We start from the raw sequence: 22,248 nt of genomic DNA on the forward strand, positions 1-22,248 counted from the left end.
GGCTCAAGCAACCTAAAAGTGCAAAAATTCTGGCATATCCTGAGAGAACCTGCACCACTTACAAGTCTCAGTAAACTAAGCAGTGACAGCTCTAAGCTGTCATTAATGAGTTTACATCACGTGGTGCCCGGCTACCTCAGTTCATTGGCCTGCTTTTAAAAGTGACCAAGTTATAACCTGGGACCACGTGATGTAAACTAACCGATGACAGTTTAGAGCTGTACTGCTTAGTTAACTGTCGCAGAGGACAACCGGCTGCCATTGCGGCTCCAGCACTGGACCCAGGAAAGGTAAGTATAGTATTTGTTTTGCTTTTTTATGTGTTACTAATGTTTTTTTGCTTTTGTTTGTGTTTGTTTACGGTTTTGTTGTTGGATTACTTTAATGACGACGTTTTTGTTTTTTTAAATCTGCAATAAAATGGTTAACGAGGGTTTTGGGGGGTTTATTTCAAGAAATATTTTTTCTGTGTGATGGTTTGTTTGTTTTTACTTTATTTCTACTGCCTTCTTAATGGCCACAGTCTGAATGACAGCGTTCATTACTGAGGCGGGGCTTAGTGTTAGCCAGTGAAAAGGCTAGCACTAACCCCCCATTATTAGCCTGGTACCGACCTCCATCAGAGGCGACGGGAAGAGTCGGGTATTATCCAGTACTCAAACATCTGTAGTGATGGTCGGGAACTGGGGCGGCCGCAGGCTAGTATTACCAGTCAGAGAAGGCCCAAAAACCATGGGTCTTCCTACCCTGGTAATTCTAGGCTGCTGCTGTGTTGTATGTGGCTGATTATGAAATATTGGGGTGGGGCCACGTCATTTAAAAAAATATATATATTCAAATTAACTGCATGGCGTTCCCCCTCATTTTTTATAACCAGCCAACTACAACACAGCAGCAGCAGCCTAGCATTACCAGGATGGGAAGGACCACGATTTTTGGGCTTACCCAGCCTAATAATTCCATCCTCCGGCCGCCCCAGTGCCCGACAATCACTTCAGATGGTCGGGTACTGGATTGTACCCGAATCCTCCCAATACCCCTGGTGGCGGTGGGTACCGGGGTAATAATAGGAGGTTAGCGTTAGCCTTTTCATCGGCAGACAGAAAAAATATGTAATTGAAATAACCCACCCGCAACCCCCATTAACCATTTTAGTGCACATAAAAGAAAACACCATCATCGGAGTCCTCGAATCAGACAATCAAACTTGTATAAAAACACAAACAAACACAAAAATCATTAGGAACACTTAAAAAAGCAAAACAATTATAAGACCCCATTCACATCAAATGATTACTCCAAGTTTACCGTGTACTTCGGGAAAGCTCCCGATGTAGACTATAAACGTGTTCATCCATTATACCAACAGAGATTAATAGTGTCCTTTTGGCCCCCATTGGAATTGTATATGTCGGTTTACCTTTTTTTTTTAAGGATAAAATAGCATAGTAATCTACGCTAATCCAAGCTGAGGGATCCCACTAAAAAAAACTTAAACCACATGGGAGCCTATAGCATCTGTCACAGGTATACGTTAAACTTATACATCTGGGAGCTTCTAACATCATTGTCCATATATGGACAGCCAGGGGCTTCCCCAGAGTGGGAATTTCCAGGCAGAGCGCTAGTAGGGACTCCAACTCTGGGAAAGCTCCTGGCGTCATTGTCCATATATGGACGGTGACGTCCGGAGCAGTGCTGGAGCCCCCGGGCAGAGCGCTAGTAGAGGCTTTGCCCTGGGACTCCGCCCCAGAGAAAACCCCTAACATAACCGTCCATATATGGACAGTGATATCAGGGGCTTACCCAGAGCCAGAATCCTAGAGCAGAGCCTATACTAGCAGTCTGCCCGGGGATTCCTGCTCTGGGGAAGCTATTGACAACACTGTCCATATAAATAAGGATTGTGATGTCAGGAGCAAAGCTGGAGTCCCCAAGCAGAGCTCTAGTAGAGGCTCTGCCCCGGGACTCTGTCCCAGGGAAAGCTCCTGACTTCACTGTCCATACAGACAGTGATGTCAGGAGCTTCCCCAGAGCCGAAGTCCCGGAGCAAAGCCTATACTAGTTGTCTGCCTGGTGGCTCCAACACTGCTCCTGGCGTCACTGTCCATAAATGGACAGTGACGTCAGGGGCTTCCCCAGAGCCTGAATTCCTGGGCAAAGCGCTAGTAGAGGCTCTGCCCCGGGAAAGCTCCTGACATCACTGTCTATATATAGAAAGTGATGTTGGGGGCTTCGACAGAGCCAAAATCCCGGAGCAGAGCGATAGTGACTTTGCCCCCGGACTCCGGTCCTGGGAAAGAGCATCCGGGCACAGCGCTAGAAGAGGCTCAGCCCCAGGACTCCATCACAGGGACTGGACCTGACGTCACTGTGCAAATATGGAGAGTAACATCAGGAGAAGTACTGCAGCCCCTGGGCAGAACGCTAGTAGAGGCTCTGCCCCGGGAGACTGGCCCAGGTAAAGCTCCTGATATCACTGTCCATATATGCACAGTTATGCCATGACCAGTGCTGTGAATGGGACCTTAGAGTGAGGGGCTCGGGAGCGCTCCAGTCAGTGTAGGGCCTCCCCCTCAGCAATCGTTCTTCATAGAATCCGTAGCCAGCATGTGATGTTGCTGGCTACAGATTCCACCGTACAACAAGCGGGGAGTGCTGAAGTAAGAGCCATGAACACGCAGGAAGAGAGGGAAGACTACAGCATAGCAGGCTAACGTTTGCAGTAAGGTAAGTGTAAGATACATTGTGACGTTTTTTATTGTATTAAAATGACAGTTCTACTGGTTCCATCATTGGGAGAAAGACCAGGGAATTAACATACAAGGCGACAGTGGATCGGAGGGGAGCTTAGTGCCTAGCTCTCCTCATATATGTGAGTACGATTCATCTGTATGTAATTTTTATCTATTGCACCGAACTTCAGTACAGCCACTCTGCAAGGTTTTTTCCTGAATTCTTCTATTATACTAGGGTCATAGAATGGTCTGGACCTGAGGAATAGTTTTGGGACCTTGACTGTACAGGTGAAGAACTGGGGTTCCCTACCCTTACCAATGTACTAAATTTTCAGAGCTATCCCCATACACCAGTGATCTCTTTAGCTGTTGCAAAACTACAACTCTCATCATGCACTGGGAGTTGTAGTTTTGAAACTGCTGGAGAGCCACAGGTAGAATGTAACTATAGGCTTTAGTTACAATTTTTAAATGCTAGAGGTTTAACAAATTAAAAAATAATTTATTTATCTATGGGGTAATCTTTGACTCTTATCTGCTCATTCGAGATAAAAAAAAAATATATATCATCTATATATTGTATTAATAAAACAAGCCCACAACTTAATGCAACTTCTGAAAATATACAGTGGGGAGGTTTACTAAGCAAAATGCGCCAGAATTGTGGCATAAATAGTGCAAAAAAAGTGGGGTAAATGGCGTGCACCAAATTTATTATGTGTTTTAGACACTTTTTACACCACACTCGATAGTCTAGCTCTATCCAGGCTAAATTTTAGGATAGAATAAATAAATAAATCTGCCCCACAATAATTTTATCACCACCAATATTGCAAATAAACGCTTTTTTTAACAAACATAAATGAATCTATTACAGAATAAATATGCCATTTATAATATATATATTTTTTCACGGTTAATTGAAAAACTTACCTTCCTTTGTGTGTGTCGGCTCTTGCATTATTTTCTGATAGCACTCAAACTGTGCTGTCATAATCTTGTTCCTTGTAACAGTAACCTGCTCCACTACTTTTGGAGGCTCCTCCTCCTGGTCACTCATGGTGTAAGTCTATAAAAAATTAAACACTTAGATAAAACATATGAATTTATGACTATTAATATATAACTGGGTCAGTTGTACAGGAGTACAGTATAGCTAACCCTAACATTTTCTACCAATAACAGACCCTTTTAAATTATGACAGATACACCACAACAGGGCTAGTTTAAGATACAAAATGGAGTACCTCCATGTAACCTTTCTTAGTAATAAAAGGGGGTCACAACGAAGTACAGGGAACACAACGAAGATGCTCAGTTTTTTTGAGAAGTTAAATCATGATGAACTACAGTTTAGCGTTTATAGCAATGCGATGCAGCATGACGTAGTATGTGGTAGCTGCTGCACTGTCCTTAGTCCTCATGCACACGACCGTAGCCATGTGCACGGCCGTGATTTTCGGGTCGGCCGGCCACGGAGTGACAGCTGCGAGCCGCCCACAAAAATCGCGGGCCGTGCACATGGCCGCGGCCATTATTTTCTATGAGCCTGGACCGCAGAACACGGCCATAATAAGGCTTGCCCGTTCTTTCTGCGGTGTGGGCTCCTGGGCCATGCACGGACCATGAAAACCACGGTCGTGTGCATGGCCCCATAGGAATGAATGGGGTCTCAATTCTCCCGTGGATTTTCGGGGGAATTGCGGCCGCGAAAGCACGTTCGTGTGCATGAGGCCTTAGCGGACAGGAGGAGATGATTGAGCTGCAGGAGCCAAACAAGCAGAATTGTGGTGAAAACTTTGCCGGTAAGGAGGGGCAAAAGCGCAGCTGAAAATTGCTTTTTCTTTGCACAAGCCCTGGAGGAGGTGCATAAAATCAACAATGTTGCAAGATCCTAGAGTCCTTGAAGAACTTACTAACGACCTTTGCCCCTTTGTGAGAAGCCCATAAAATGTTTCATAAGAGGCTCTCTAATACTTATTGGCTCTCGCCTCAAAAAGGAACGTACCTTTGCCTTTTCAAACCTGATTTCTAAAATCCACATCCAAGAAAAGTCACATATACAGTCACTTGATACCGTTGTAGGCATGGAGTTATGTAGATTGCAGGATAAACTGCAGTCATTTGCACTCTCCAATGCCAAAACCACACTTGTTAATGTCTATGTAAATTTTTGAAAGGGATTTATTTATCTTTATAATAAAAAAGGTCAATAAGTGTTTGGTGCAAATTTATAATTAGTTTTTATTAAAAATGTTTACTTTTTGAGATACAGCTGCTCTGTATTCTGCATACAGAGCAGCTGTATCCTACACTGTATCCTGTACCCGTCAGGTTCGTTGAACTGACAGGTTTGTGGGACATGCAGGATCCACCTGTTATCCATCACATCTACGTTCATAACTTAGATGTGATAGATTACAGGTGGATCCGGCTGACACTTAACCCGTCATGTCTGTATCACGGTTCTCACCTGGTTCGTTTGTGGATCCTCTGTGTCGTCCGGAAGATGGTGCTAGTAACCCAGGGAAACACTTGGCACAGCAGGTTTAGAGGCAGTCGGATGTATAGGCCAGAAGTCAGGACAGGCAGCAGACGTCGTTATGGGTATCGATAGCAATAGGTCAAGGCAGGCGGCAGGCAAGGTTAGTCAAGTTCAGGCAGAAGTCAAAAACGGGAAATCCAGACAAAGGCAGAAGGCAAGAAAACAGGGTACAGGGAAACTCACGAGGAACTTGGTTGAACAAGCAAGGATTGAGAGGAAGGAGGATCCTTAAATAGGAAGTCTAGGAATTTTGGCACGCGCTGGTCCTTTAAGAAGGAAAGAGTCAGCCCGCACGCCCTTTAGTGGCTGAAGCCGCACATAGTGGATGACGGCCGAGGAGGGAGGTGAGAGATGCAGTTACCCGACGACGCCCAGAGCCTGCAGAGCGTCCGGATCGGGTAAGTGGCGCTCGGGACGAGCATGAGGAAGTGGAGGGTGCAGGAACCAGAGCAGAGACCGTTGAAGAGGCGGGGAATGGCGCAGCAGTTGTTACAGTACCCCCCCTTTTACGCCCCCTCTTTTTTGGCTTGCTAGGGAACCTGCGTTCAAAGTCCTTGATGAGATCTGGGGCGTTGACATTCTCCACGGGCTCCCATGATCTCTCCGAGAGACCATAATCTTTCCAGTCCACCAGATACCACAATCTCCCCCGTGTTCTTTTGACATCTAGGATCTCTTTGATCTCAAACTCGGCATCAGCCGCAGGAGCAGGATGGGCAGGAATTTTTGGGGAAAAAAAATCGGTTGAATATAGTAGGCTTTAGCAGAGAAATGTGGAAGGAATTAGAGATTTTCAAAGATTGGGGAAGACGAAGTCTGAAAGTTACTGGATTGATTTGTTCCGTTATTTCGTAAGGACCCAGAAAACGAGGAACCAGCTTGTAACAAGGGGTCTTCAGACGTATGTAACGGGTGGACAGCCAGAATTTATCCCCAGGAAAGAGCTGCGGCGGAATCCTGTGTTTTTTATCCACGTTACTTTTGAACCTGGCTACGGCTTTGTGGATGGAGTCCTTGGCCTCCTGCCATATACGTACAAAGTCCCGGTGGACCCTGTTAGCCGCTGGAACCTCAGAAGGCACAGAGACTGGTAGAGGAATTCCTGGGTGCTGGCCATACACCAAGAAGAAAGGAAAAGAGCGAGTAGGTTCCCCCGTATGGTTGTTGTTGGCAAATTCGGCCCATGGAAGACGACTTGCCCAGTTGTCTTGTCGTGGAGACACAAAATTTCTGAGGAAACTTTCAAGTATTTGATTAATCCGCTCTACTTGACCATTGGATTGAAGATGGTAAGCGGAAGAAAAGTCAGGTTTAACCTCCAGCAGTTTGCACAAGGCTCTCCAGAACTTGGATGTGAACTGTACTCTTCTGTCAGAGACAATATGTTTAGGAAGACCATGTAGGCGAAAGATGTGCTTGATAAACAGTGTAGCCAGTCCGGAAGACGATGGAAGGCCTGGAATGGGTACAAAATGCACCATTTTGGAAAAGCGATCCACGACTACACAGATCACGGTACACCCAGCAGAACTTGGCAGATCGGTAATGAAGTCCATGGCAATGTGCGAACAGGGAGAGTCAGGCACGGGTAGAAGATGTAAAAGACCGGCAGGTCTTAAATGGGAGACTTTATTCTGAGAGCAGGTGGAGCAGGCTGAAACAAAGTCTTTAGTATCTTGGGACATGGAAGGCCACAAGTATTGACAGCCAATCAAATTGAGAGTCCTTTTGATGCCAGGGTGCCCAGAAACCCTGGAGGCATGACCCCAGCGAAGAACACAATCCCTTTGTTTAGGGGGTACGTAGGTCTTTCCTCGGGGAATGTGTACCACTTCAGCTGGGGCAGCTATCATAGTACGTTTTGGATCTATAATAAACTGAGGACTGGGCACTTAATCTGTGGGGTCAAAAGAGCGAAATAAGGCGTCAGCTTTGGTATTCTTTCAAGCAGGTCTGTAGTGAAGATGGAAATCAAATCTAGAGAAGAATAATGCCCATCGAGCTTGGCAAGGTTTTAGGCGTTGAGCAGATTGCAGGTAAAGGAGGTTTTGATGATCTGTGTAGATAATAGGATGCCGTGCACCCTCTAGCAAATGTCTCCACTCCTCCAGGGCCAATTTAATAGCCAAAAGTTCTTTATCTCCAATACCATAATTCTTTTCAGCAGGTGTAAAAGGTTTGGAGAAAAAGCCACAGGCCACACGTCTCCCTCTATAAGTCTTTTGTGAAAGAATAGCTCTGACTCCCACAGATGAAGCATCGACCTCCAGAACAAAGGGTTTGGTGGAATTCGGTCTATGTAGGACTGAAGCAGAAGAGAAGGCAATTTTAAGAGCTTGGAATGCGTCTTCGGCCTCCGTGGACCAGTCTTTGTCATTAACCCCCTTTTTGGTCAGTGCAGAAATAGGAGCTGTCATAGAGGAGAAGTGAGGAATAAACTGGCGGAAATAACTTGCGAATCCCAGCAGGCGTTGGACAGCTTTTAGTCCTTGCGGATGAGGCCAGTTGTGAATGGAGGATAACTTGGCTGGATCCATTTGAAGTCCCTGGTCGGAAATGACATATCCCAGGAAAGGCAGGCTGGTTTTCTCGAAAAGGCATTTCTCCAATTTAGCAAACAGAGGGTTCTGTCGCAGAGGCTGTAACACTTGGCGCACATGCACACATGCACACGAGGAGTCTGAATATTAGGAGAAAAGATTAAAATGTCATCATGGTATACCACCACACAGCTGTACAACAAATCTCGAAAAATGTCATTAACAAATGCCTGGAAAACCGCAGGAGCATTACAATGTCCAAAGGGCATGACGAGGTATTCAAAATGCCCATCACGAGTGTTGAATGCGGTTTTCCATTAGTCTCCCTCGCGGATACGGATGATATTATAAGCTCCACGAAGGTCTAGTTTGGTGAATATTCTCGCCCCTGTAGGCGGCCAAAGAGTTCAGAGATCAACGGTATCGGGTACTTGTTTTTTAACGTAATATTATTCAACCCAAGGTAATCAATACAAGGACGCAGGGAGCCATCTTTTTTTCCCACAAAGAAAAACCCTGTGCCAGCAGGAAAGGAGGACTTATGGATGAATCGTCTCTCCAGATTCTCTTAGATATACCGAGACATGGCCTCCGTCTCGGGCAAAGACAAAGGGTAGACTCTACCTCTGGGAAGCGTGGCGTTGGGGACCAGGTCTATGGCACAGTCGTATGGCCTGTGAGGTGGCAGCGATTCAGCTTGTTGTTTGCAGAATGCATCAGAGAAGCTTTTATATGGAGTAGGAAGTCCTGCTGAGTTAGGTTCTGTAGACTGAGGCATGGGTGGGCGAATTGATTGTAGACAATGGTGGTGACAGAAGTCACTCCAGCGGGTAATTTGACCTCCACTCCAGTCGATAACAGGAGAGTGCTTCTGCAACCACGGTAGACCCAGCACCCCTGTGCAGCGCCCCTGTTAACATGAAAATGGGCTCGGTGATAAGATAGGCTTCTACAGGAGACTCCCATCCACAGAAGCAATGTTCAAAGGTTGGGTTAGTTCTTGAACTGGGATTTTGTAGCGATTAACCAGGCACTGGCACAGGAAATTCCCAGCGGATCCGGAATATAGAAAGGCTTGTACGCAGAAAGTGGTTCCTGCAAAGGACAGTTTTGCTGATATGGTCATCTTTTGAGAGGGTGATACTCCACCTAGGGTAGTCTCTCCTACTTGCCCTAGGCGGTGGTGTTTTCCGGCCTTACTGGACAGTCCTTGAGAAAGTGCGTTTTTCCACCACAGTATAAACATAAGTTCAACTTGCGACTATTATGGCTCTTCTCAGGCGTGAATCTTGTTCTCTCCACCTGCATAGGTTCATCCGACTGAGAGGAAGATGAAGCAAGAAGAGGCCGTTGGAAGGTTGGTGCCAACCGTGATGTCCGATTGCCCCGATCAGATTCTTGTGGTCTCTCACGAAAACAAATGTCAATCTGATTAGCAATAGAGATCAAGTTATCCAAGGATGGTGGAAGGTCCCGGCCAGCAAGTTCATCCTTGATTCGGCCCGCTAGACCCTCCCAGAAGGTAGATACTAGAGTCTCGTTATTCCACTGGAGTTCTGTAGCAAGGGTGCGGAATTGTATGGCGTATTGACCTACAGTGGAGGTTCCTTGCTGGAGCTTGAGAAGAGAGGAAGCTGCTGACGATGCCCGACCTGGCTCTTCAAACACCCTTTTAAATGTGGAGAGAAAAGTTCAGAATATTATACATTATAGGGTCGTTTCTTTCCCAGAGGGGCGATGCCCATGCCAGCGCTTCGCCAAAAAGCAGGGACAGGAGGTAGGCCACTTTAGTCCGCTCTGAGGAAAAATTTTGTGCCATGACCTCAAAATGGATCGTGCATTGATTAACGAATCCCCTGCAGGTCTTGGGGTTACCCTCATAGCAGGCAGGCGTAGGTAAATGTAGTCCAGGACTGTAGACAGGAGCTTGCGGTGGTGGTGGCGGTGTCGGAGGCGCAAGTTCGTTCAAGCGAGTGGACACATTTTGCAAAAGCTGACCTTGGCGGACTCTTTGTCTAGAAAGTTCCTGAGCCATATCAGCCGCGTCAGGCAGGGCTGTGTCAAAGGGATCCATGGCTTGTTCAAACTATCACGGTTCTCACCTGGTTCGTTTGTGGATCCTCTGTCGTCCGAAAGATGGTGCTAGTAACCCAGGGCAACGCTTGGCACAGCAGGTTTAGAGGCAGTCGGATGTATAGGCCAGAAGTCAGGACAGGTAGCAGACGTCGTTACGGGTATCGATAGCAATAGGTCAAGGCAGGTGGCAGGCAAGGATAGTCAAGTTCAGGCAGATGTCAAAAACGGGAAATCCAGACAAAGGCAGAAGGCAAGAAAACAGGGAACCAGGGTACAGGGAAACTCACGTGGAACTTGGTTGAACAAGCAAGGATTGAGAGGAAGGAGGATCCTTAAATAGGAAGTCTAGGAATTTTGGCACGCGCTGGCCCTTTAAGAAGGAAAGAGTCAGCGTGCCCTCTAGTGGCTGCAGCCGCACATAGTGGATGACGGCCGAGGAGGGAGGTTAGAGATGCAGTTACCTGATGACGCCCAGAGCCTGCAGAGCGCCCGGATCGGGTAAGTGGAGCTCGGGACGAGCATGAGGAAATGGAGGGTGCAGGAACCAGAGCAGAGACCATGGAAGAGGCGAGGAAGCGGTTAAAGTCTGCAAGACTGACGGATTCAGGTCCTAGCGAACTATACAGCTGCTCTGTATGAAGAATACAGAGCACCTGTGTCTCAAAAAGTAAAAATAATTTTGAATAAAAACTAATTATAAAGTTGCACCAAACACACGGATTGAACTTCTCATTAAAGAAAAACCCTATCAAAATGTGTACATAGCCTTTAAATGTCATCGACACTTTTTTAAATTTGGCAATAGGCCTAGCCGGTGCGTTGCACACACTCACACACAGTCCTCGCGGACCTTTGTCCCTCATATGACTTCTACCCAGTGATACTCGCGAACACTTACCTGATTGAAAGAAAGAAGCTTTCTGTTCCTATTGTAAGAACCTCTATAACTTCATAGATTTTTGGAAACCTAGCTGCCCGCTCTAGACTTAACTCTATACGATCCTACCTTCATAATTCAGGGTTGGGTCGTATCCAATAGCCCTTGAGTTATTAGACCCCCCCCCCCCCCCTCTATGAAGAATTTAATCTAGCTCTCAAAACCACTCCAACAGGTAAACCCCTGGGTCCAGATGGCCTGTCAATGCCTTGTTATAAAAAAAATGTGTGACTTGCCTTGTTCGCCTGTTCCTAACAGCATTTGACGCTATCCCCGTGTAGAGCGATGCCACTTGGACAATCTGAGAGCCCACATAACAGTCATTCCCAAAGAAGGTAAAGGCCATTCCCTGTGTAGTAACTACCGCCCCATATCCCTCCTTAATTTAGATCTTAGGTTGTTCTCTAAGATCCTAGCTACGTGTCTTACCCCATTCCTGACTAATATTATTCATGGTGATCAGGATCTTCGAGAGAAACCAAAGATAATATCATATGGACCATCAACCATGTCACCCATTTCTCAACCCCTGCTTTTTTGCTCTCCGTGGATGTTGAGAAAGCCTTTGACAGCATAAACTGGTCAATCCTCCAGGAGACCCTTTACTACATCGGTCTTGGTCGGGGTATGCTTAGCTGGATCTCTAGTTTATATTCCTCAGCATCTATTAAGGTCAATGTCCACCTTTCACGCTCATTCCCCAAAAGGCACTTTTACTTGATCCAGTCGCTGCTCCATTTTCAAGATATGTGTATTGCCCCTCCTGCTATATTTCTTTCAAGCTCTTCCCATACATCTACCAAGTTTATTTTTTAGTTCTCTTTCCTCTCTACTCACCAAATTTACATGGTCTCAAAAACTGTCCCGTATTGCTCGTTCGACCCCCTCCTGACCTAAACAAGCTTGTGGCCTGGGCATCCCAGATCTTCACCTTTACTATCAAGCAGCACACTTGGTTCATATTATAGACTGGTGTAGACATGGTACCCTTAAAGGGAATGTGTCACGAATTAATCCTTTTTTTTTTTTTTTTTTTTTTAAGTGTCGTTACTTATTTCTATTATATTTTTTTAAGTTTTTTGCTGTATTTTTTTTTTTTTCCAGATGGTGGAAAGTATTAAAAATCAAATAATAATTTGACATGTTTTCCTATGTTGGCCACCAGGGGGGGGCACTTCCCAGAATTACAGCAAGGTGAATAAGGCAAAGCAACCTGACTCACAGCCGGTTTTGGAAAACGACCACGTAAAAAACGCCCTGTCGGAACAGAACGCCGTATTTCCCATTGAAACCAATGGGCAGATGCTTGTAGGCGTTCTGCTTCGGATTTTTCAGTTGTAAACATTGTGTGTGGCCTTACCCTTAGGGCTTATTCAGACGAACGGGATATACGTCCATGCAACGCACGTGATTTTCACACGCGTTGCACGGACCTATATTAGTCTATGGGGCTGTGCAGACAGTTGCGTGATTTTTACGCAGCGTTAGTCCACTGCGTAAAAGTCACGACATGTTCGTTCTTTGGGCATTTTTCGCGCATCACGCACCCATTGTAGTCAATGGGTGCATGAAAACCACGCATGTCACACGGAAGCACTTCCGTGGGACGCGCGTGATTCGCGCAACAGCAGTGAAAAGGATGAATGAAAACAGAAAAGCACCACGTGCTTTTCTGTTTACAAACATCCAAACGGAGTGTCATAATGATGGCGGCTGCGCGAAAATCACGCAGCCGTGCATCATACAGGGCTGACACACGGAGCTGTTAAGTGCCTTTTGCGCAGGCAAAAAGTGCAAAACGCAAAAAGCATACGCTCGTGTGAATCCAGCCTTAGGCCGGGTTTACAAGAGCGTGTGCGTTTTGCGCACGCAAAAAACGCGGCGTTTTGCGCGCGCAAAAGGCACTTAACAGCTCCGTGTGTCAGCAGCATATGATGAGCGGCTGCGTGATTTTCGCACAGCCGCCATCATTATGACACTCCGTTTGGATGTTTGCAAACAGAAAAGCACGTGGTGCTTTTGTTTTCATTTATCCTTTTCACTGCTGTTGCGCGAATCACGCACGTCCCACGGAAGTGCTTCCGTGTGACATGCGTGGTTTTCACGCACCCATTGACTTCAATGGGTGCGTGATGAGCGAAAAACGCTCAAAGAACGGCCGACTTTTACGCAGTGGACATACGCTGCGTGAAAATCACGCACCTGTCTGCACGGCCCCATAGACTAATATAGGTCCCTGCGATGCGCGTGAAAATCACGCGCGTCGCACGGACGTATAACACACTCGTGTAAATGAGCCCTTAGAATGATGAAAGTGAAGTGAATGATTTTTCAGTTGACCGGTTCACACGCCGTGTATTTGACATGTTTTTTTTTGTTGCACATTTTACGTGCAAAAAACCACATTAAAAAAACGCTTGATTACACTTGATTTTGCGTGTTTGGGGGGATTTGTGTGTGTGGGGGGGGGGGGGTGCTCGCCGCTGGTTCTTCAAAACAGCTGATAAGCGGCTATGAAGTATCAGCGGCGCCCGCGCACACTCCGCTCTGCCACACACGGGGGAAAAGTCTTAAAGGGGTCGTCCAGGAAAACATGGCGCCGCACCTGTCCTCAGATCGTGTGTGCTATTACAGCTCTGTCCTATTCACTTCAATGGAGGTGAACTGCAATACCAGACACAACCTGAGGACAGGTGCGGCGCTGTGTCTCCAATCCGGACACCCCTTCTGTCCTGAGAGGACAGGTGTCAGAGCCACCCACCGCTATCACTGCAGACAGAACCACACAACTACGGCATGAAGGCAGGGCTTGTCCTGAGTGCACTGTCTCTTGTTATGGACAGATTTATAGTCACATGAACCCCATCTGATGAACCGGTAACCTAGGTCCAATCACATGACAGAGGGGATCACCAAAAACCCTGTGCACCCTCAGCCCGTCCATCCAGCCCATTCCTGGTTATATCTGTTTCTGGGAAAGCTGGGTGACCACCATTACCCCTCCTACTGGAGTGTGTTTGGGGATGTGACTAATGAACCTCTCGCACTCCAGTAGGAAGGGTAATGGTGGTCACCCAGCTTTCCCAGACCCCTGAACGGTAAATCTCTCTAGTTGTACGGAGACTGTTTGGGAATGTGACTAATGAACCTCTCAGTCTCAGCACATCAAGAGAGATTTTATCTTAGATAATCCAATATATCCACCAGATTGTAAACCAGGCTCCTTCCGCCAGTGGCTTAGTGCACGCAATACACAAGCTCGTCACTTTTTGGTAGGCAACACTTAAAAGACTATATCACAACTCACTGATACTTCGGATCCTTGCTCCTTACCCCTATGGCAGGTGTCACAACTTCGTCACTTTCTGCTGTCTCTCTACTCCCCATCTACCTGCTCTCGTTCTCTCACGGAAACCTCTGCTCTACAACAGGTTACCGGCGACATGCTCTCTCCCTTCTTTATAATTTTGTTATTTCCCCAGCATAACACTCACATCCATCCTATTTGACTAACTGGGAGGCAGACCTTAACATCAATTTTTCTGCAGACCATCCCACACGCTTTTACAATATGACTTATAAATCCTCATTATTTAGCAGAATACAGGAAGCTGGCTTTAAAATTTTGATGAGATGGTAGAGTCTGCTCCAAACTACATAGCATCTTCCCATCTGTTTCACCTGCCTGTTGGAGGTGTGGTTCTCAGGTAGGAGATCTTTTACACACTTTTTGGGGTTGTCAAAATTGGCTGCCATTTGCAAGTCTGTCAGGCGTGTCACTTCAAAATTCCCAGATTAGGTTATCCCCAAATTCCCTTGCTTCTTCCGGCTTCAGATGTGCAACATTTCCTTCTACAAGAAGTCAATTGTTCGTCACCTGGTTAATGCAGCTCGCTCTTGTATATCATCTCTATGGAAACGAGTTGACCCACCTACCCCACACCTTTGGTTTCAGAAAATTAAGCAGGTGAAACACATGGAGGAACTTACTGCCTCCTTGAGGGATACCCACGACAAATTTCTGCGCTCCTGGCACTACCAGTTGAGTTTTGAAAATTCTACAGAATATGTCTCCCTGAATGCTGAAAAGTAATGAATGTGCTTCTTGAGGCTGTTAACATGTTTGTCCTCATATCTACCCACCTCTTCCCCGTTACCCCCTCCCCCTTCCTTATTTTTTTTCTTCTCTTTCATCTCTTCTTTTCCTTGTCCTTCAATATGACCTTTGTTGTATACATTGTATTAGTCTGATTTGACCACTGTTATATTGGAATTATCTTTTTCCTTTCTGCACGGTACTGCATTGTGAATGCGGCTATATTTCTTTTATATATCTCTTGAATAAGAAAAAAATTAATTTTTTAAAAAGTAAATGAGCGGTCGTTAAAGGGTTAAAGTGAATATCTAATAATTTTTATATATATATTTATTTATATAAATATTCAATGCAATTCAGCAGGAGCTATATCGAGCAACTGCTAAATATCTTACGATTACCGTTAGAAGCAGACCTTAAATGCTAGAAGGAATTAAGATGAACCCATCACAACTGGTAAACTGCACAGAAATCAGGCCTTCAAATGAGAAATGTAATCTCAAAAGATTTAGGACCCTTTCAAATATGTCCGGAGATCCATTTTTGTTTCCCTTGGACATGGTAGATAAACACTGGAGGGAAACCGTTGCCAGAACTAAACATGCTTTCCTATTGGAGCCGTTTTGTCATTTAACCCCTTAGTGACCAGCCTATTTTAGGCCCTAATGACCAAGCTATTTTATTCGTTTTTCTATAGTCGTATTCAAAGAGCTATAACTCTTTTATTTTTCCATCGACATAGCTGTGTGAGGACTTTTTTTTTTGAAGGATTAGTTGTACTTTTTAATGGCACCATTTTAGGGTACATATAATTTTTGGTTAACTTTTATTAACTTTTTTGGGGAGGGGGGGGATTAGAAAAAACCCTGAAATTCCACCATTGTTCTATGCGTTTTAAATTGACGCCGTTCACTGTGCGGCATAAATAACATGTTACCTTTATTCTATGGGTCTGTACAATTACGGCGATACCACATATGTAGAGGTTTTTTATGTTTATGACTTTTGCACAATAAACGCTTTTGAACTAAAATTATTTGTTTTTGCATCGTTGCATTCCAAGAGGCATAATGTTTTTATTTTTCCATCAATGTAGTGATTTTTTGGGCTTGTTTTTGCGGGACGAGACATAGTTTTGATTGGTACGGCTTTGGGGTACATGGGACTTATTGATTAATTTTTATTATGACTTTTTTGGGGAGCAATGGAAAAAAAATAGCAATTTCGCCATTGTTTTTTGTGTTTTTTTTTTACGGTGTTCACCTTGCGGTTTAAATTACAGATTAACTTTATTAATTGAGTCATTACGGTCGCGGCGATACCATATATGTGTACTTTTATTTATTTTTTACGCTTTTACTAAATAAAACCACTGTTTATGGAAAAAAATGGATTTATTTTTTTACTGTAATTTTTATTAATAATCTTTACTTCGTATACCAGAGCATTATTGCTGGTCAGGGTAAATCTGACAGGCAACGTCCTAACAGGCAACGTCCTGACAGGCAACGTCCTAATAGGCATATGCCCAGGGCAGACCTGGGGGCCTTTGTCAGGCCCCCGGCTGCCATGACACCCCATCGAAGAACCACGATTGCATTTGCGGGCCGCCGATGGGTGACAGAGGGAGCTCACTCGCTCTGTAAACAAGTTAAATGCCGCAGTCGCTATTGACGGCGGCATTTAACGGGTTAAACGGCCGCGATCTAAGTAAACTTCGATCGCTGGCGTTGGAGCAGGAGCCTAGCTGTCATCAGACAGCCGAGCCCCGGTTCCAGCCTGCACGGGACACCCGTGCAGGACTTAGACTGGGCCGCCGTGAAAAGGCGGCAGCCTAGCCTAAGGCCCCTTAGTGACCGCCGTGAAGAGGAGTACTGGTGGTCACTAAGGAGTTAATGCATCAGTTGTGACGCTGGACATCTCCCTGCACTGGACAGAAACCGATGACCCCCTTAAAAGATTAGATATGTCACTTTCGGTTTTACGGAAGGTGATGGAGAATAATATATATTTTACTGATAAACACCTGGATTACAGGAGAGCACCTGAGAACGCACATGCCTCATATGAGTGAGTAAAGATTTCTGTGTAGCTTGATGTTTTTGGATAATATTTGAACGAATTTTGGAAACCTGTTAACCTGCTGCCTTTTTTTCTTTTATTTTTAGGTTTATATATACAGAGTGAAAAAGTGAACTTGATTCTGGCTTGTATTGTAGCAGACGTTGAGTGGAACATATAGATTGTTAACCTGTCAGCAAGTGGTAAAGTGCTAGCACTCACATAGAGTCAGAGAATTATCACAAAGTAAATGACTGTTATCCTGTTATTTTGCTATTAAAACGAGAGCCTGAGACCGGCAGACTATTGCGGGCCATTGAAAGATGACAGGACATCCTCCTATGGGAGCTTTCCTTGAACACTTTAATCATCTCATGAGAATGGTACTGACGGCTACTGAGGTGGACAAGCTCTCTTCCTTCCTGCCAGTCTGGCAGCCCTGGGTGCAGTTCAGTGACGCTGATAGGTTCATGTCCTTGCTGACGTCCAATTCCCCATGGACGGCTTGCTTGATTATTCTCAGCTTCCATTTTTTTATACAATTATTCCTCTCCCCTTCTTTCCTTCTGTTGTTTCCCTATATGTTTCTCTGCTCTGCTATTTTTTGTTCCGTTATCGTACACAGTAGAACAGGTTAAGGTGCGCGGATGAGCACCTGTTTATATTGGGAAGACACCAGCCTAAGCTTTTATGGTTATTGCATATTTTCTGCTTCATTCGGTTTTCATTTTACATATGTCAATATTTCTTGACCCACCTATTTTTTCTTATGTGTCATTCTAATAAACAGTTTTAGGCTGTGTTCACACAGTTTTTTGCAGGAGGAAAATTCCTCCTGCAAAAACTGCTCCAGACATTTTTTGCACAGTGGTTTGACAAAAACTTGTCAAAACACTCGTCGAGGTGTTTTTTTTTACCCTTTCTGACTGATTGAAATGGGGTTTTGGAGGCGGAAAAGATGGGTCATGTCGCTTCTTTTTACTGCAACGCGTTTTTTTTGCTCGCGGTAAAAAAACTCATCCAACTCCCATTGAAATCAATGGGAGGCATTTTCGGGTGGTTTTTGACGAGTTTTGTGGAGTGGTTTCCGCACCAAAAAACTCGTCAAAAAAACTCAGTGTGAACAGGGCCTTAAGCTTAAAAAAATAAATAAATAAATTTAAAAAAAAGAAGGAGCTGCGTGCGCGTTTATATGTGTTGTTGCTGCATTAGGCCGGATTCACACGAACGTGATTTGCGTCCGTGCAGCCCGCGTGGTTTTCACGCGGCTCGTGCAGACCAATACAAGTCTATGGGACAGTGCAGACTGTCCGTGAGTTTTGCGCAGCGTAAAACTCACGACATGTTCTATATTTCGGCGTTTTTCGCGCATCCATTGAAGTCAGTGGGTGTGTGAAAATCACGCGCACCACACGGAAGCACTTCTGTGGGACGCGCGTGATTCGCGCAACAGCAGTAAAAGAATGAATGTAAACAGAAAAGCACCACGTGCTTTTTTGTTTACAAACATCCAAACGGAGTGTCATAATGATGGCGGCTGCACGAAAAGCACGCAGCCGCGCATCATACGGGGCTGACACACGGAGTTGTCAAGTGCTTTTTGCGCGCGCAAAACGCACACGCTCGTCTGAATCCGGCCTTAGTAACAAGCCTTGTAAACCATTTTTATTGTATATCCTTCAAATACTAATCAATTAGCATTTACTAAATCACTCTTAATAATATCGTGGTTATTTACATAGGATTGCAAGGGACTTGTTTTTTGGTCAGTACCGAAATAATACAAGTCACAAAAAATAATACACCAGGGTGCACTTTATTACTTATTCATACTATGCTCCAATTTCAATAGAGCCGGCTGAATCAGAAACTGCTATTTTTGTCCACCCTGGAGGTTGAATAGCTCCATTCTTTCTTCAGCTAGTAGTAGGGAGACATTTTGTTAGGTTGTTCAACGAGTTTTCTTTTTTATTTAATGATTATAATACAGTTCATTCTGCTAACTGGTGTCAGTACAAAGCAAGTAACTGAGGGCATTGTATACAGACATCAAGACCGCTTAAAAAACAAAAGGAAGAAAAAGGAGAATAAAACAGACCTATTAATTCAGATTTTCATATTCACCCCCCGTTCCAAAAGCCATAACTTTTTTATATTTCTATATGAGGGCTTGTTTTTTTGAAGGACCAGTTGTAGTTTTTCATTACAATTTATTGTACCGTATAATGTACTTGGAAACTAGAAAGCATTTCTTTGGGCAGTGGAATGGGGAAGAACAGCGATTCCTCCATTGTTTTTTGGATGATGTTTATACGGCGTTCACTGTGCAGTAAAAATGACATGTTAATTTTATTCTGCGTGTCAATACGACTAGTACAATACCAAATTGATTTGTTTTTTTATGTTTTACTACTTTCACAATGAGAAGACAAATGTTAAAAACTAGATTTATTTTGTGTCGCCACGTTCTGAGAGCCATAAGGGTATGTTCACACGGCCTATTTTCGGGTAAAAAGATCGGAAGCAGAACGCCTCCAAACATCTGCCCATTGATTTCAATGGGAAAAACGGCGTTCTGTTCCGATGGGCCATTTTTTTATGCGGCCGTTTTGAAAAAGGACCGCGTAAAAAAAACGGTTGCGAAAAAGAAGTGCAGGTCACTTCTTGAGACATTTTTCATTGACTCTATAGAAAACAGCTCCAAAAACGGCCGTGAAAAACGCTGTGAAAATTGAGTGGCTCAAAAAACGTCTGAAAATCAGGAGCTGTTTTCCCTTGAAAACAGCTCCGTATTTTCAAACGTTTTTAGTCTAGCGTGTGAACATACCCTAACTTTTTTTATTTTATTTATTCTTTGATTGAGCGATGCGAGAGCTTATGTTTTGCAGGGTGAGCTGTAGTTTTTATTGGTACTGAAGATATTCAATTTTTGTGGGAAATGAAGTGGCCAAGAAAACAGCAATTTTGCCAGATGCATTTTTTTTTTTCTACAGCGTTGGTTTTGGGGAAAAATGTTTGTTTTTGTTTTTACTATTAATATTTTAGAATTGAAGTCACATATGTTCTTGCACCTGCATACACGTTTTGTTTCATTTTGTTGGAATGTGTTATTCAAACTTTTGTGGTGTTTATGGGATCCATATATGTGGGGTTAGTGACTGCCTCCATTTTTTGATCTTGCACTCCACCCATTCTGCCCTGGGTGATTTTAATTAGTTTAATGCTGGTTCCTACCATACCCAGATATATTTAGGTTTAGTTCCAGTTCTGGATGTATGTGCAGTCCAGGTACCCACTTCATAGAGGTCGCCTTGTCGTGGCAGGTGGTCTCATACAATTTGATCAAAATGTAGTAAACCGAACAATGCCCCAAATTATATCAATGGTCCTAGTGACTAGTATAATAAACCAGAAAAAGAAACAAGTCACGACCAAATAGTTGAAAAAATTACAAACAATCTTTATTAAAGTCAATTAGACACAAAAAACTCACATAAAAACAACAACTGTACACTTAAAATAACATGAACCCTCATAAGAAGATGGAATCAGAACATAAAGCAGCATGGCCCCCCAGATGTAAAAATAGTCACACGATCCCAAAGAAAGCTAAAGTGCATAGATCAATAGTTTTGGGCAGGTGCTGGGCATAGTACGTTTGCACAGATAAATGCCTATACATAGAACAAATGCAAGTGCAGTCTTAAGCAAAAATAACAAGCAGTAAGCAGTATACCTACACCTACGCAGTACAAGGGTAGCCTAGGGATCAGGACAGGGAGGGGAGACCACCGCTGGACCCGACGCGCGTTTCGCTGGTGCTTAGTCAGGGGTCGAAGCACCAGCGAAACGCGCGTCAGGTCCAGCAGCAGTCTCCCCTCCCGGTCCTGATCCCTAGGCTACCCTTGTACTGCGTAGGTTTAGGTATACTGCTATGACCTACTAGCCTCTACCTCTTAAACACTGTGATACCAGCGTTTGTCAGGCAGTCTGCAGCTGCTGACGCAGGCATCCTATCGTAATAGGACCTGTAAACTGAATCCTACCTTCCTCTGGCAGCATTCCTATAGAGCATTTGCTAGTGGTCTTTAGCTAATTGTAACTTTTTGTGCTCTGGTTGTCCATCCTGGACCTTTTAACAATTTACCAATAAAAGTTATATCTTATTTACATTTAGTTGGTAGCTGGGAAAATGGGTTTCATTGTGCCCCAGGCACATTAGTTATTTGCAATTGTAGTTTGACCTGCCAGCTACCAGGGTCTTCTCTAATATCTCGATACTTATATCGATCTCACCCGGTCGAGCAGGGACGCCCCCAGCCCTCAGCTACCTCTGGCAGCTGAGAGCAGGGAGATTGGACAGCTCCCAGCTCTGCTTACTTATTCCGATGCAGCGCCGTAAAAAGGCTATTGCATCGGAATAAAGCCCGTTAGTGGCCGCTGTAAAAACACTATGGGGCGGTCCCTAATGGGTTAAATAGTACCAATAAAAATCTACAACTCAATCTGCAAAAAAAAACAATACCATCAATTAAAAAATAAAGGAGTTATGGATTTCAGAATGTGGTGATACAAAAATTACTTTTATTCATAGAATGTTTTATTGTGCAAATGTACTAAAACTTAAAAAAAACCTGCAAAAAAATGGCAGAATTGCTGTTTTTTCCTTACAAAAAAAAATAATGACCGCTAATCAATAAAATATGTGCACCCCAAAATGGTGGCATTAAAAAATACAACTCATCCAGAAAAATAAAAAAGTTATGGCTCTTAGAATTGGAGGAATTTAAAAAAAAATAAATGGTTGTGTCATTAACCCGTTCCCAACATTTGACGTATACCTACGTCATATCCGGGTAGGGGGAAGTATTGAGTGGGCTCACGGGCTGAACCCAATCCATATAATGCGGTTTTTGGCTGTATGTTACAGCCGACACTTCACAGTAACGAGCGGGATCCCACTCGTTTAACCTATTAAATGCTGCGGTCAATAGCAACTGTGGCATTTAAATAGTTAGAAAGAGGGGGGGTGACCCCCTCTAACAGGTCATTGCGCCCCCCGCGATGCCATCTGGGGGGTGCCGATGGTTGCTATGACAGCCTGGGGGCCTAATTAAGGCCCCCAGGTCTGCAATCTTTGTGCTACTATTAAGCCCTGCTCCTTTCGGGGCTCAATAGAAGCCTGTCAGAAAGACAATATACAGCAATACATTAGTATTGCAGTATATAGTGCAAGCGAACCAACGGTTGCTGGT

The 22,248-nt window shown here is 44.4% G+C and overlaps 1 protein-coding gene across 3 annotated transcripts in view; it reads right to left on the reverse strand.

Annotated features, from left to right (window-relative positions):
- Positions 1-22,248, reverse strand: part of CALCRL (calcitonin receptor like receptor) — a 243,873-nt gene that overhangs the window by 159,963 nt on the left and 61,662 nt on the right. For 2 of the 3 annotated variants that reach the window (XM_075829949.1, XM_075829950.1), the window contains one exon: positions 3,672-3,807. In XM_075829949.1, coding sequence (XP_075686064.1) covers positions 3,672-3,807 — 136 coding nt within the window. Of the gene's footprint in view, positions 1-3,671; positions 3,808-14,826; positions 14,845-22,248 lie in introns of those variants that run through there. The other variant, XM_075829951.1, reaches the window with a different exon arrangement.

This window comes from Rhinoderma darwinii, chromosome 6 (assembly GCF_050947455.1).
Source record: "Rhinoderma darwinii isolate aRhiDar2 chromosome 6, aRhiDar2.hap1, whole genome shotgun sequence".
Classification (NCBI taxonomy): Eukaryota; Metazoa; Chordata; class Amphibia; order Anura; family Rhinodermatidae; genus Rhinoderma; species Rhinoderma darwinii.